The 13,339-nt window shown below is 53.2% G+C and overlaps 3 protein-coding genes across 4 annotated transcripts; all 3 read left to right on the top strand.

Moving 5' to 3' along the window:
• On the top strand, window positions 1-8,824 carry CXCL10 (C-X-C motif chemokine ligand 10). The gene is made up of 4 exons (XM_014884970.2): window positions 1-6,831; window positions 7,140-7,269; window positions 7,794-7,877; window positions 8,374-8,824. Exons 1-4 carry the CDS (start codon window positions 6,738-6,740, stop codon window positions 8,384-8,386), a joined length of 321 nt encoding a protein of 106 aa, XP_014740456.2. The 5' UTR covers window positions 1-6,737; the 3' UTR covers window positions 8,387-8,824.
• A 147-nt stretch (window positions 8,825-8,971) lies between these two features.
• On the top strand, window positions 8,972-10,604 carry LOC106858360 (C-X-C motif chemokine 13-like). Of its 2 annotated transcripts, XM_014884971.2 has the most exons (4): window positions 8,972-9,780; window positions 9,886-10,015; window positions 10,165-10,248; window positions 10,333-10,604. In XM_014884971.2, exons 1-4 carry the CDS (start codon window positions 9,717-9,719, stop codon window positions 10,355-10,357), a joined length of 303 nt encoding a protein of 100 aa, XP_014740457.1. In that variant the 5' UTR covers window positions 8,972-9,716; the 3' UTR covers window positions 10,358-10,604. The 2 variants fall into 2 exon arrangements, with proteins under 2 accessions (XP_014740457.1, XP_088020469.1); XM_088164343.1 differs by having other exon boundaries at window positions 8,972-10,015.
• Window positions 10,605-10,737: 133 nt separating this feature from the next.
• On the top strand, window positions 10,738-12,349 carry LOC106858295 (C-X-C motif chemokine 2-like). Its single transcript, XM_014884863.2, has 4 exons — window positions 10,738-10,935; window positions 11,409-11,544; window positions 11,804-11,887; window positions 12,000-12,349. Exons 1-4 carry the CDS (start codon window positions 10,872-10,874, stop codon window positions 12,151-12,153), a joined length of 438 nt encoding a protein of 145 aa, XP_014740349.1. The 5' UTR covers window positions 10,738-10,871; the 3' UTR covers window positions 12,154-12,349.
• Window positions 12,350-13,339: the final 990 nt, after the last annotated feature.

The following is a 13,339-nucleotide window of genomic DNA, read 5'->3' as shown; positions in this document are numbered from 1 at the left end:
CACCTCCTGCACATCCTCACACGTGTGTGGCACCAAGGCAGGATGCAGCAGCCCTCCTCTCCTAGCCTGGAGCAGTGCAGGCACGGTGCTGGGGCTGACACAGCTGGAGTAGCAGAAATATCTCCATCATTAGCATGGTGACCTTTAAACACTTCCACAGGCTGACCCAACAGCACACACAACACTTTGGGTGAGGCAGGGCTCCGTGGAAATGGGCTGTGAATCACACCCTTGTGTTGCTGTTGGTCCCTCACTCCCAGGCATGTGAATTTGGGACAGATAAACATCATTTCCTTTAGTATGACACATTCAGCTGGGGAGGGCCCATTGCAGTTGCCTCCAAAGGCTGGATGAGTGTTGAAGCAGAGGGATAGACTTAAAGCATTGGTTTACATTGGCTGTAATTTCCCAAATATTAAAATTCCCAGCTTTTGAAGATGCTTGGCTTGGAAATGCATTTTAACCACACTCCCTGCAAAGCTCTGTGCTCTCTGGGGAGCAGCTGAATGCCCTCCAGTCCCATGGGGTGGCATTCCCACTATCACTCCCCTGCAGCTGGAATGATAAGCAGTCACAGCAGACAGGAAAAGCCAGGCTCAGGGTGGCTTGGACATAACTGTCAGACAGGCTGGGTGTATCTGCCAGTCTCCAGGGCTGGATGCTTCCTGGGAGGCACCTTGCATGAACCTTGGGGAAAATGCTGCCCCTTTCCACAAGCTCTCCATCCTTCACCTTGCCTCTCTGGAGGTCTGATACTGCAGGCTGGCACCCGTGTGTTGTTTGTATCCCATGTCTGTAGGATACAAAACTCCCTTACAAACAAAACCCCAGGAGAAATGAGCCAAGATGTTTGCCCTGTGCTCCCCTAAGCTTGGATCCCACCGTTGCTCCTCTTTGGGATTCAGTCAAGAGATCCCAGCTGTGTGCTCTGCCAGGATTTAACCAAAACCAGGGTGGGATCACACACTTCAGTGATAGCAACCTGTGCTCTGCTTGTGGGAAGCCCCAGCCATTGTGTTTCTGGACTTGTGTGACACTTGACAGCTTCCAGCTGTTCCCAGGTGTGCAGCTGAACAGTCTCAGCTCTTGTCTCAGTTTAGGACTGCTTAACCTCCCAGCTTTCCAGCTGGGCATAGGGCCAGGGCACACACGCTGGCAAGGCTTGGCACATCAGCCTGCATCTTCCTGCCTCTGGCAAAACTCTGGGCATGCTAACAACACATGTGTGGCGTTGGCAAAGCAGCAGTGATGTAGATTTGATCCAGTCCCCCAGCCGTGCAGGAGAAGGAAGGCAGCTCTCTGTCCTGCTGAGCGCCGAGGGTGAGCTGGGCAGCGATCTTCCTCAAGGTCCCTTTACATTGCTGCAGGGTCTGCGGGGTCTAACCTGCATTTCTGGATTTCCAGGATGCCTCCATGCTTCTCCCCGCCCAAAAACCTCCCCTAAACTCTGCTTGGCTGCAGAACATCAAGACGAGCCAGTTCTGCTGCTGCTCTTGCCTGAGAATTGAGCAAAGAGCACCAACCGCTGTGTTTTGGGAGAGGAGGAAGCCCTTCTTTGATTGCAGCTCTTGCCTCCTCTGTCCTTCCCTTGGTCTGAGCTCTGGTGGTTCAGAAATGCTTCTGAAAGCTGCCTTTCAGGGCAAAAAAAAGCCCCTCTGTGATGAGAGCAGGCACGCGTGGCACCTACCAAGATGTTAATTCCTTTTTCCCGTACAATTAGCTTGGATCGTGATCCTCTGCCTGGGATCTGGGTGCTTGGGCAGATCGAGGTTTTCCTTTCCGTGGCGGTGGTGTCTGCTGCTCTCTAGTGGTCCCAGCTCTGAGCCTGCACGCACAGCAAAGTGAGAACCTAGGTGGTGCTTTATGATAGACATATGTTTAAAATTTATTTTTACTCAGCATCCTCCTGCCACGGCAAGTCTAAACCTTGTACCTCCCCAATGCCAGCATTTAAACTGCCCACGTTCCCCCAGCCCCAACCTGGAGGCAAGAGGAAAGTCCCTCATTTTGTTGTTGGGAAACATCTTTCCAAGTGCCTTCCTTGTACTCCACGTGGCCAGAAGTGCCAGGTGAAATGTTGTGTCCCCAAACACCACGGCAATGTGGGGTATGGAAGGGAGGGGAGATAGCCAAACAGCTTCAGTAATGTTCTGTATCTAACCCAAGGCTGTGCCTTGTGACAGATTTGAGTCTCTATGCCTTGCTAAGTTTTCAGGGTGTGTGTTGTGAGTGACAGGGGAGATAAAAGCTGAGGAAAGATCAAAGCAGATTTCATGGTTTTTATGGCTTTCTGCTTCTTGGTTTCACTTTCATGTGTCTCCCCGAGCCTTTCTTCTCTCCCTGTGCTGTGCTCTTTCATCTCCCTCTCTGTGTCCCCCTGCCAGGACAGAGCTTGGTGACCTCCCAGCCTGGGGCACCACTTGTGTGCTCCACCCACCTTTCTTTCACTTCCCAAATCTGGGCAATGCTGGATTATTTTAGCCCAAGACAGCTCCTTTCAGTATCGATTCTTTGAGCTGCTGAGATGTACGTTCTTTGCAGAAGTTGGGCTGGAGTTTCTCTGTCTTTTCTGGGAGCATCTCTGAGTGTGAGTGCTGATTCAGGGGTGCTGGTTCCAAGAGAAAAGTTGACAAGGGGCTTTCCAAAGGGAGGGCTGCTCATTTCATTGGTATTGCAGCTTCCTTCTCAGTCAAGACCTGGATTTCCCCTCCTTGTCCTGTGCACTTCTACTTGCTGCTAGAAAACAGTTGCTCTTGGCTTGTTTGGGTTTTTTTCTAATATAAAAATCTCTCCTCCTGTGGTGGCTTGTGAGTTAAATATGGGGAAAGCATCTTCCCTCAGGGAAAAAAGTGAAGGGACACTTGGCAAGAAGAGGAGGGGCCTCAAAACGTGAAGTGGGCATTAATGAAAATTACGACTCTGGGTGTAAGCCCAGGGTGCATGGTTGAGTTTGGTTCCATTCCTGGTGTGTTTTTACCTGTGTATGTGGTTGAGGAGAAGCACTGTTTGCCGTGGATGGCCTACTGTCTTCTCACTTAACCAGTACAAAATGGGTCAAGGCCATGTTGAATACCAGATGTAATAGTTATGGGTTATTCTGCAAGTAATGTGGGGACAACTAAATTATGGGCTCAACTAGAATGGAAACCACGAATAATTAGAAAAATATAAAATGTTTAACCAGACTCTAACCAAACTTGTAGCTGCATTTATCAAGATGTCAAACTTCAAGGGGAAGGGAAGGAGACTTTGCCATAACACTCCTGGAGATCTTGGTGCCAGGACTGTTGCCAAGTGTTTGCCTGGATATGCTGCCCAAATAGGAATAATTCAGCTCCAGCAATCGCAGCCTTTGAGTTCAGCAGAAGCTTCCCAGCTTGTGAAGCACGGGCTGGATGTAGCTGGAGGAGTTTTGGTTTTGTGAGTAGACCTGGAGTGCTTCTTCACTAGCCCAGAAGGAAGTGCTCAAAGCCAGGCACAGCTGAGTTCCTTGGCTCCTGCTGCAGGATGAAGGCTTCCCTCCTCATCCCCATGCTCCATGGCCAGGCCTGAGCCATCAGTGTCACACGGCGCCCCCATGCAAATGGCCAACGGCGCCTGCGGCGTCTAGACGGGTTCCTGTGCCCGCATACAAATGTGTGGGCAGCGAGCCGGGACACTCTCGGTGACACTTGTTGGGAAAGCCCTTGGCTCCCATTCCTGCCTGCCGTGCTCCATGCCAGGCAGCAGTGCACTGAGGAACAGCAGCGCTCCTCTGCTCCGTGTTGGGTTCATTTCGGGGTAACTCTGCCTGCAAAAGGGTTGAGAGCTCTGGAGCAGTGAGGGGGCGCTGGGGTGTTCCCCATGGTGCTTTTCTAGCAGCAAGGACAAGCTGGCACAGCAGTCTGGGGGTTTTCTCCTGCTCGCTGCTATTTGCATCTCTGGGGTGGCCAGGACTTCCCAGAAACTGTCCCCACTGTGGGGCTGTGTAGCAGCAATGTCTGCTGCTGTCCCTTCAGCAGAAAGCTGCCCCACACATCTACGGCTCCAGGTGCACTGGGGAGGCAGCAATGTTGAATTTACAGTCCCTACAAGTCTTCTTCAATTTCTCTTGTTCTTGCTCCCAGCAGTTTTCCATCATCCTTATCTAAGCCCTTTCAAAGCTTCCTCTTACCATGTTGCCTTCTTTAGCCCTCAGCACACCAAATACTTTTATTTACCTGCTTGCAGAGGTGTGTGACACCACTCTGCTGTCTCCAAAAATGGGCCAAACCCACAATTTTGTCCCCTTGCATCACCAGCAAGTCATGAATCTTCACTTGAAGGCAGCAAGTAACAGTGAGCTCAATGTGTTGTTCCCCCAGCCTAATTTTGGACTGATTTCGTTAGGCTTTGGCTAATTCTGGTGCTCTCATGTTGACACTGAAATATGTGGGTTTCAGGTTTCAGCAGGAGGCATCTTTATCTTTGAAGCAGGTGATGGACCACAAACCACAGTGGTGACGATTCACTGCGGTTGGGGTTTTTAGGGGATCATCAAAAAAAAAACACAAAAACCCACAGGTTTTGGGGTTTTTTTTCTCTCCTGCAAGGAGCCCTGAGTGAGTTGGGCAAAGGAGGGGTAAGCTGAAAAATCTCTTTTTCTCAACACAGAGTTAGTGGTTTCAGCATGGCTGAGAGGTTTGTTTGCTGCAGATGTTTGTGATGCAGCCTGTTTTGAATCCTCCCTAAAGGGCTGGAGGGCCACATCTCCTTGGCATTGTCATCAGGGTTGGGTTTCTGCCCATTCTTGTAAACGTGGAAAAGATTTTCCATGTGGCCTTCAGGTGCTGTTTGCACCACTTTTTTTAGAGGTCTCTGATTTAAGTACCATGAGAAGGATGAAAAAAAAAGAATAAAATCAAAATCTTGCCGGCACAAGGGCAGCTGCTGCAGAAAACAGAGGAAGTGTGAGGGTGCTTTGTATGTATTTTAGCTGGTGCTGGTCTGGATGAGGCCACACATCCCTCTGTGAGGGCCACTCTTCTGAATTCCTGGCACCCAGGAAGCAGTCAGCTTAAATCCAGTCATGGGTCACATCATCATCCTGCTTCTCCCTTTGCAAAATTACCATCATTGTGCAGAAATATCTGCCACCACCGTGGCTGTGGCTTTTCCTTCTGAGAAACCACCCCAGTGTTGCTCAGTTACACCTCACTCATCCATCACAGTGCTGTGGTATTCACAGACCCTCTCAAAATCCATCCAGCTGATGCTTCTGTAGCTCCTGCTTCTTTCCAGGGCAGGCAGGAGGTGGGCACCTGCCCTGTGGCCACAAATCAGGGACATGGACTCATCTTGGACTGTCCATTGCATGTGTCCAGGGATGGTTTTCTTCTTGTACCAATTTCATGAAGCACTGCCAGGAATGCTGCTGGATTCCTCCAGTCCTGGAAGAGCAGCAGCTGAATGCTCCAGCTCCATCTTTTCCACTGTGCAGCTCTGGGAAAAGTTGCTTTCACTTCTCTTGTTTTTTCCCAGCTGTCAAAAGCAGGATCATTTTGTAGTCAGGAACTTCAGAAAGATTTCCAGATGTCTTTTATTCCTCCATAGCAGTTTGCATAGGTGACTCTTCAACTCTCTGATAAATTACTGCCTTTGCCACCATTTTTTCCAAAAGACTCCTGCCACAACACAGCAAAAACAGTCCTTGGTTGTGTTCCTTCTAATAACTCTCTGCAAGGAAATTGAAAGCTCTGAAAGGATTAAACAAAGCTTCAAGGCCATCTCCTCTTCCACTGCTGTTACAGCCAGGCACCCATTCTTTCTGTAGGACTTTGGGAATAGCTCATGGAAATTCCTGGCCTCTGTGTGACCCTGGTGTACAGGGAGTTAAACTCCTCAGTCATCTCTTGGACAAGCTCTTCACAAGACTTTTGGACCTATCTCAGGGGAAAAAACAAGATTTTCAAAGAGAGATGCGTAGCTTCAGTTTGAGTGGAAGACTTTTTTTTAAATTCACCATCTTGTTACTATATAAAATGCTGATGTGATTTGAAAGCTCCAAATTACAACATTATCACACAACCACATCTCTTTCTTCTGCCCTCTTCCTTCCTCCTCGCCTCACCACATATCCCCTTCCCCTTTTGCTTTCCAACTGGTGACTTTGCCAAATCTCTTCAGGGCAAAGCCCCCATCCCACCGACATCTGAGGGCACAGTGGCCATCCTGGGTGAGTTACTTGCCCAGCCAAGTGTCAAATTCGAAAGTGTGAGTGGAAACACAGAGCATTATTGTGTTTCCACAGCATGATGTGAGGCGTTTTTGCTGATGAGAGAGGCAGCAAAAATAGTGTGGGGAAAATATAGCCCCAAGAAATAAATATGTAAATGTCCGAGTACACTAAAAACCCCCTTGCTAAGTTAGGGGCTTGGGCTCTGCTTTCATTCTGGGCTTTTTTTGTGGCTGAGGGGTAAATGCTCAAGGCAATGAAGGGTGATGTGGGTACAAACCCCAGAGAAACAAGGCGTGGGGGAGATGTGTGGGGGATCCAAACGTTGCACTCTGTCCCAATGGCTGGTTTTAATTAATAATACTGAGCTTCTGGACCGGCTCCGGGGAGCATCTGAGAAATGACATCACCTCTCGATGCTCCGCTGGCCACCTGTGACTGCTGAGGTGTGAATGCTGTGCCTGTGTCGGGGCGTGACCCTCGCTGATAAATAGGGCTCTTGGTGGTCCTGCAGAGCATCTGAAGGGCTGAGCCTTCCCCGAGCATGGGAGCACCGGCTGGGGTGGGGACAGGAGCCCCCCTGCTCCCATGGCTGCTGCTGCTGCTGCTGCTGGTGATGTCCCACTCTGCCCACGCAGGTGAGCTCCGGGTGGCTTTGCTGGCATCACCCTGTGCCCAGAGCGGCTGGGGAGCCTGGGATCCTCCTGCCTGTTTAGCTGAGGGCTTGCCTTGTTGCCAGGGGAAAAGGCAACCATCCTTTGCAGGGGTTTGGTTGAGCTTTTGGGAGCGGTGTGTGGGAGCAGGGAGCCGAGGTAGAGGCGCAGGTGGCAGCTTCTCAGTGGGGTCCCTGCAGTGTGGTCAGTGAGACTTCCTTTGGCTCCCAGCACTGCTGCATCCCTGTCAGCGCTGTCTGTGCCTGTAAGATGCCACCTTCTCTCTCTCCCAGCCATCCTGGAGGTGAACGGGAACCTGAGCTGTAGGTGTGCCAAGACAACCTCGGAATACATCAGTCCCAAGAAATACGAGAGCATTGAGATAAGGCCCGTGGGCAGCAGCTGCAGGCGCACGGAGATCATGTAAGTGCCGCGGGCTCTCTGCTGCCACCATCCTGCTTCTCTGCTGCCTTGCTGGAAGCCAAACCTTTCCAAAAACGCCACCAGCTTACTTGCTGAGAAACATCAGGTGCAGAAACGCAGCTCCCCAGGGCCTAAAGGAATCTTTCCAGTAGGGGAAAGTGTGATTTCCTCGAGCTGGATCAGGGGGTGCTTGCAGCCTGGAGGAAGCACTTTCTCAGACACTGAGGCAGCGTGAGCCATAACAAAATATCCCAGATTTTTATAGCTGCTTGGTGTTGATACATTTGTAAATCTCAAAAAAAAATTGTCTTTGAGCAGTGTTCTGGGCTTCAAGTCTCTGCTCCACCTAGGAATGTGTGGTGTCTTGCTTGTTCCCAGCCATGCCATGGCTTCCTCTGTCTCTGGAAGCTTTCTCCAATCACTGGTGCTGTGAGAGAAAACTGAGTCTTCCCCATCAGCTCTGGCTGCTTGAATCCCTGTGTTTGGAGGGACAGGAATGCTCAGGAGCTCTCGTTGCCTTTCAGAATTAAATTAAGAACCTCGAGGAAGGTGTGTGTGAATCCCGAGGCCCCCTGGGTAAAGAAGCTGCTGAAGCGCATTGCCAGCACGTAAGTTGTTGGATGGAAACTCGTTTGGCTCAGGTGTCCCTGGGCAGCATCCCAGCACATCCATGGTTCTGGGAAACTCTTGTGGGCCCAGGAGCTCTTGGAGGGCCTGCTGCTGTCCAAAGGACTCGCTTCCAAAGGGATGAGGGGCAACACTTTGCTGTGCAAAGCAGCGTTCAGCCCAACACACCCCATCTGTGGGTCATGCCTCCCCTGGCTTATGCACAGTGCTGCACTTCCGAGGCAGTTTGGGGGGAAAAACCATGAGGGGAGCAGTGGCAGCAGTGGGGTTTGCTCGTGGCAGGTGCAGTAGTGTGTAGATGCTGGGCTGGGAAAGCTCCCCTTCTTGGTCGTGCCCGTGCTGGGTTTGTGGCCATCCCAGTGAGTGATGCCTGCCCCGGGGAAATGGCCGCGACTTCCCTGGCTGGGGCAGGAGCTTCCTCTCCCGGACCTACTCTTGTCTGTGTTCACACATTTCTCCTCCTTCTGCTTTTTGCAGGAAGAAAAAGTAAGTTTCCTGCTAAGGAAGTTGGTGCCCAGAGCCCCGAGGCGGGCTGGTGGATGATGCCCAAGTGTGCAGACCTGGCTGCTCCTCACTCTGCCCTCTCTCCCTCCCCTTCCTGAAAGCCCCACGTCTGGCTCTGGTGGCAGTGGCTGTGGGGAGGGTGACTCACTGCTGGCCCCAGCCCCGTGGCAGGTTCCTGGTGAGGTTCTCCCCTGCTCTTGGTCCCTGCATCAGTGTGAATAGCAATCCTTCATTTATTTAGTTGCCTGTGGACTGCGAAGCTGTTCCCTGGCAGGGGCTGCTCTTGCTTCTTTAGGAATGACTTTGTGACTTTTTCCATGTCAAGTGCTCGGCGACAGTGTGTGTGTCTGAGGATTGTGTTAGCACAGCGTGGCATGTCCTGTTCTGGAAGCTCAAGTCCAATAAAATTCAGGATTTTTCTTTCTGTTGTATTTTCCCTGGATCTCCTAGCTTTGAAGCCATGTATGACACAGAATCATAGGACAGCTTGGATTAGAAGTGACCTCAAATCCCATCCAGTCTGGGTGGGATCCCCCTATCATGGACACGGAACCTTCCACTATCCCAGGTTGTTTCAAGCTCTGTCCAACCTGGCCTTGAACACCTCCAGGGACAGCCACAGCTTCTCTGGGCACCCTGTGCCAGGTCCTGTCCACCCTCACAGGGAAGAATTTCCCCCCAGTATCCCATCTAACCATTCCCTCTGGTATTATGAAACCATTCCCTCTTGTCAGGGGTCCTTCCCATCATAACCTGTTATCTCTCCTGGTGATGATTTGAGGGCACGATATTGGTGGTAAGGAGATGGGACAATCCAGCCCAAGTGCCCCACATCCAAGTGATGGAGCTGGGATTTACAAGTGGCTGTAAGGCTTTAAAAACCAGTCCAGACCAGTAAGGAAATATGTCGGGAATGAGCATGATGTCATTTGGCAGAGTTTTGGGATAAAAAAATGTCACCGGGGTGCTGCTGGGCTGTGCCTTGCAGGGGGACAACGTCGTTGTAGGAGAAATGAGTAATACCCAATCATGCAGGAGAGAAAAGCACCCCAGAAAACCTCTGGGCTCGTGGGGCTGTGTGTGCTAAGAACAAAACGGGAGGAAACGACCAAGAGAGGAAGGGGAAAGCAGAGCCGCTTTCGGGAAGCCAGGCCTCCTGCCAAGCCCCAAGCCGCGTTTTATTGTCATTGTTGCCAACTCAGCAGGGAGAGGGGTCGGGCAAAACCACGGCGACCCCGGGGCCTCCCGTGCCGCCTCACTTCTCCTATTTCCCAGCTCAAATAGAGGGATGCTGCGGGGCCCGGGGCTGGGCCGGCATGGCTGTGCGGGCAGCCCTGCTGCTGGGGCTGCTGCTGCTGTCCCACCAGCCTGGGGACACAGGTGAGGCTTTCCCGGTTATGGGCTGGGTGATCCTGGCGGGACGTGGCGGGAGGTGCGTTGCCCAGGGAGGGTTTTGGGGTGAGCCATGGCCGTGTGCCCCTCCAGCAATCCTGGAAGCCAACGGCAACCTGAGCTGCCGCTGCCTGAAGAGCACCCGAGCCTTCATCCCGCCGGTCGAGTACAGCAGCATCGAGGTGTGGCCCGTGGGGAGCAGCTGCCGGCGGCCCGAGGTGGTGTAAGTGGCTCCCGGGGGTGCACGCCCTCTGCTCCTCCCGTCTGCCCTGGATCTCTTCGGTTCCCTGCTCGTTTTCACTGGGAGGAGGGTTGGAGGCTCAGCTGTGTGCCCGAGGGAAGTGGCATTGTTGAAAGGCTGGTGTTTTCCAGGATTAAGCTGAAGAGCCGGAAGAGGGTCTGTGTGGATCCTGACACCCTCTGGGTGAAGAAACTCTTGCAGGACCTCCCTCACCTGTAAGCTCCCTTTTCTCCCTGAGCACCAGGGGCACCCCGTGGGAACTTGTCTTCACACGTTCCTCCCCCTTCTGCTTTTGGCAGGAGGAAGAAAAAGACTCCCCGCTGAGGAAGCTGTCACCAGAGGCACGTCCAGATGTTCTGGGCCCAAAACTGCCTCCCTTCCCCATCCTGCTGTTGCCTTACCTGAGTCCAGAGGGGAGCATGCTCCTGCCTGAGCCCCTTTTTATGCCTTTGAACCCTTAAAAATGCCCTTCCCTGCTTCCAGCCTCTCCCAGCCCGTAGCCATGCACTGGCTATCCCTTTTGGGCACGACCCAGCAGGCCCAATAAAGGTGGCAGCCCTCTGTCACTGTCCATTGCCTCCCTTCCTATGGCATGCCAAGGGTTTGGGGTGCTTGGGGTGGGAGGCATGGGGGGCACCAAACACAGCAGGTTTGAGGAGGTGGCCACGGCTTTTTCTGCTTTTTTTGGCGGGGGCCACGTGCAGTAGGGGGAAGCCAGGGCAGGGAAGTTTCCTCTCCCTCCGGCCCTTCCCAGCCCCAAAGGGGGGTTGTGAAATCCCCCCTGGGGCGAGGGGCTGGCTATAAAACAGCCCTGGCACAGCTGGGGTGGGCAGCGAGGATGCGGCTGCTGCCAGCAGCGCTGGCCCTGCTCCTGCTGCTGAGCAGCTCGGTGCCAGGGGGTGGTGAGTGGCTTTGGGTGTCTGTCCATCCCTGTCCCCCCTAAACGCCTGGACACTGGCACTGGGTGTCCCATATGGGGCTGAGCCTGGCTTCTACTAGGCTTTCAGATTTGTTTCTTGTCTGTCTTTGAGCTGTGGCTGAGCTGGAGGGGGGTGCTGGGAGTGGAGAATGGGTGTTTTGCTTTGTGGGTTTAAGCTGCTTCTCTTTCAGACCCCTACAAAACTCAAGTGCTTGGTGGGTGGGCAATGGGTTGAATTCATAAAATGTTGGAGAAGTTTTCCAACCCTGCAGCTAAACCCGTTCCATGTACAGGAGAAGGTTTGAGGTTGTGCTGGGAGGTATTAGCCCTGCTGCAAACCCCATTAACAGCAGCCCGTGGGTGTCAGGGGCGGGATGGGATAGTGGGGAGGGAGGTGTCCCCATGTGCCTCCCCCACGGGGGGCCCAGACCTGGTGTGGGGTGCCCCGGGGCGCAGGTCTGTCGCTGGAGAGCCTGCTGACCAACATGAGGTGCAAGTGCATCAAATCCACCGCCCACGTCATCAACCTGGGGCTGATCCTCACCATCGAAGTTACCCCGCCCGGCATCCACTGCAGGAGGAAGGAGGTCATGTAAGTGCAAAGCCTGGAAATCAATCCCTACAACTGATCCTTTGTGCACTTGTGAAAAAGTACGTAGTGGGGGGAAGCTCACAAATATTGGGGTGACTCTTGCTTCCCAAATTCAAGGGGGTTCAGGGTGCTGAGGTCAAGGCTCCAAAATTCCACGGGTTCGTATCCATGCCCAGGGAGCAGAGGGCTTTTCTGTGTGGGTTAGAAAAGCTTTGGGGAAGGGACATGCATGGGGCTGAGAGGCCTCATGGCCTTGCAGCCTCACCCTGAAGAAGAACAGGCGTGTGTGCGTGACCCCCGAGGCGCCCTGGATCCAGCTGCTCATCCACAAGCTGACACAGAGGTACGTGATGCCCAGTGACTGGAAAACCCTCAGCATCTCCAGCACCTTGGCATCACCATCCCTTCCCCCTGACCCACCCACTTTCGTCTCTTTGCTCCCACAAAATCTGCAGGAACGGCCCCAAGAAAGCGCTGCCGCGGCCCCGGCGGGAAGCACCGTGCTGCCCTTGGAGAAACCCCACCCCGTCCCTCCTACTGTCCACATCCACCGAGTCCACGGCCATCAATTCCTCGTGGGACAGCCATGACACAGCCCCCCTGCCCTGAGACACCCTGGGTTTGGTGGCACCACGCTGGTGCTGCCTCTGCTCCCTGGTTTGGCAGGGGCAGGAGCCTTGCCCTGCCTCCCCCAGCTAAGGCTTTCCCTCAGGCACCTGCTGTTCCCCTGGTTTGGGTGCCTGTGCTGTTCCCCCACGCCCATCCCTGGTGCCACCAATAAAAGGATCAATGTGCTTCCCCCCTCTGTGGCTGTGGCAGCTCTTTCTGCCCGGATTTGTGTGAAAATTGGGATTTTTGGGGTGGACTGTGGCACTGCAAAGCCTTTGGCTGCTTTGCCGAGGAAACTTCGGAACGCGCCACCTTTGCTCTGCTCCTGGATTTGGTGCCTCTTTCTGACAGCTCCTGGCAGGAGCAGGGAATTGCAGGAGCTGGATAGGGTCTGCTGCTGGCTCCTGGCTGTGGAAACACACAAGTGGAGAAGTCGCCAGTGACTGGCTGAGGCTTTCTGTGGAGTCCCCTTTTCCTGGGATGGGGACAGGAATGTGCCTTGGCCACACGGACTGAGGTGGCACAGGTGTGACTTGTGACCCTGGGCGGGATTATCCCTGCTTACAACCTGGCTTGGCCATTCTGGGAGGAGGTGTTTAAGGTCTGTAAGAATCAAATCGGTGTTACCCACCCACCCCCACTGGATGTCCCTGGGTAGTGGCAAGCTGGGAAACACCCACCCAGTCTCTGTATCCCCCTCCTTCCTGCCCTGTGCTCCTCAGGAACCACAGCAGGGGCAAGAGTGGCTGCAAAAGGGCTGTTTGTTGACTCCAAAGGACACGGAAGTACACAGTGCAGCTGCCCCTGCACTTCCATCTTTTCGGGGACGTCCCAGCTGTAAAGGCAACACACAAGAAAGAAATCTGACTTTAAAAACCCCTGAGCTCTCAAAGTAACCACTGCAGGATGGTGTGGGAGCCTCCACAGAGGATGGAGGAACCCCAGCACCGGGATCACTCTCACCTTCACCATTCCCACAGGGAGGGGTGTGCCATACCTGCATCTAGAGGTTTATAATCTCCACCTAAAATGGTTTCTAATTAAATGAGTTCTTGGCTGATGCTTGGCAGAGAGGATTAAGATGTGAGTGGTTCCCACCAGGTTCTCTTGGGATCTCTGTCACCTTGGAACACCAAAGGGTGCGTGACCAAACTTGTGTAAGGTTCTGTCTCCTTACAGTGAAAGA

This window comes from Sturnus vulgaris, chromosome 4 (assembly GCF_052056855.1).
Source record: "Sturnus vulgaris isolate bStuVul1 chromosome 4, bStuVul1.hap1, whole genome shotgun sequence".
In the NCBI taxonomy this organism is placed as follows: Eukaryota; Metazoa; Chordata; class Aves; order Passeriformes; family Sturnidae; genus Sturnus; species Sturnus vulgaris.
Note: the sequence above shows the minus strand (reverse complement) of the source record. Positions and strands in the feature narration are given on the sequence as shown.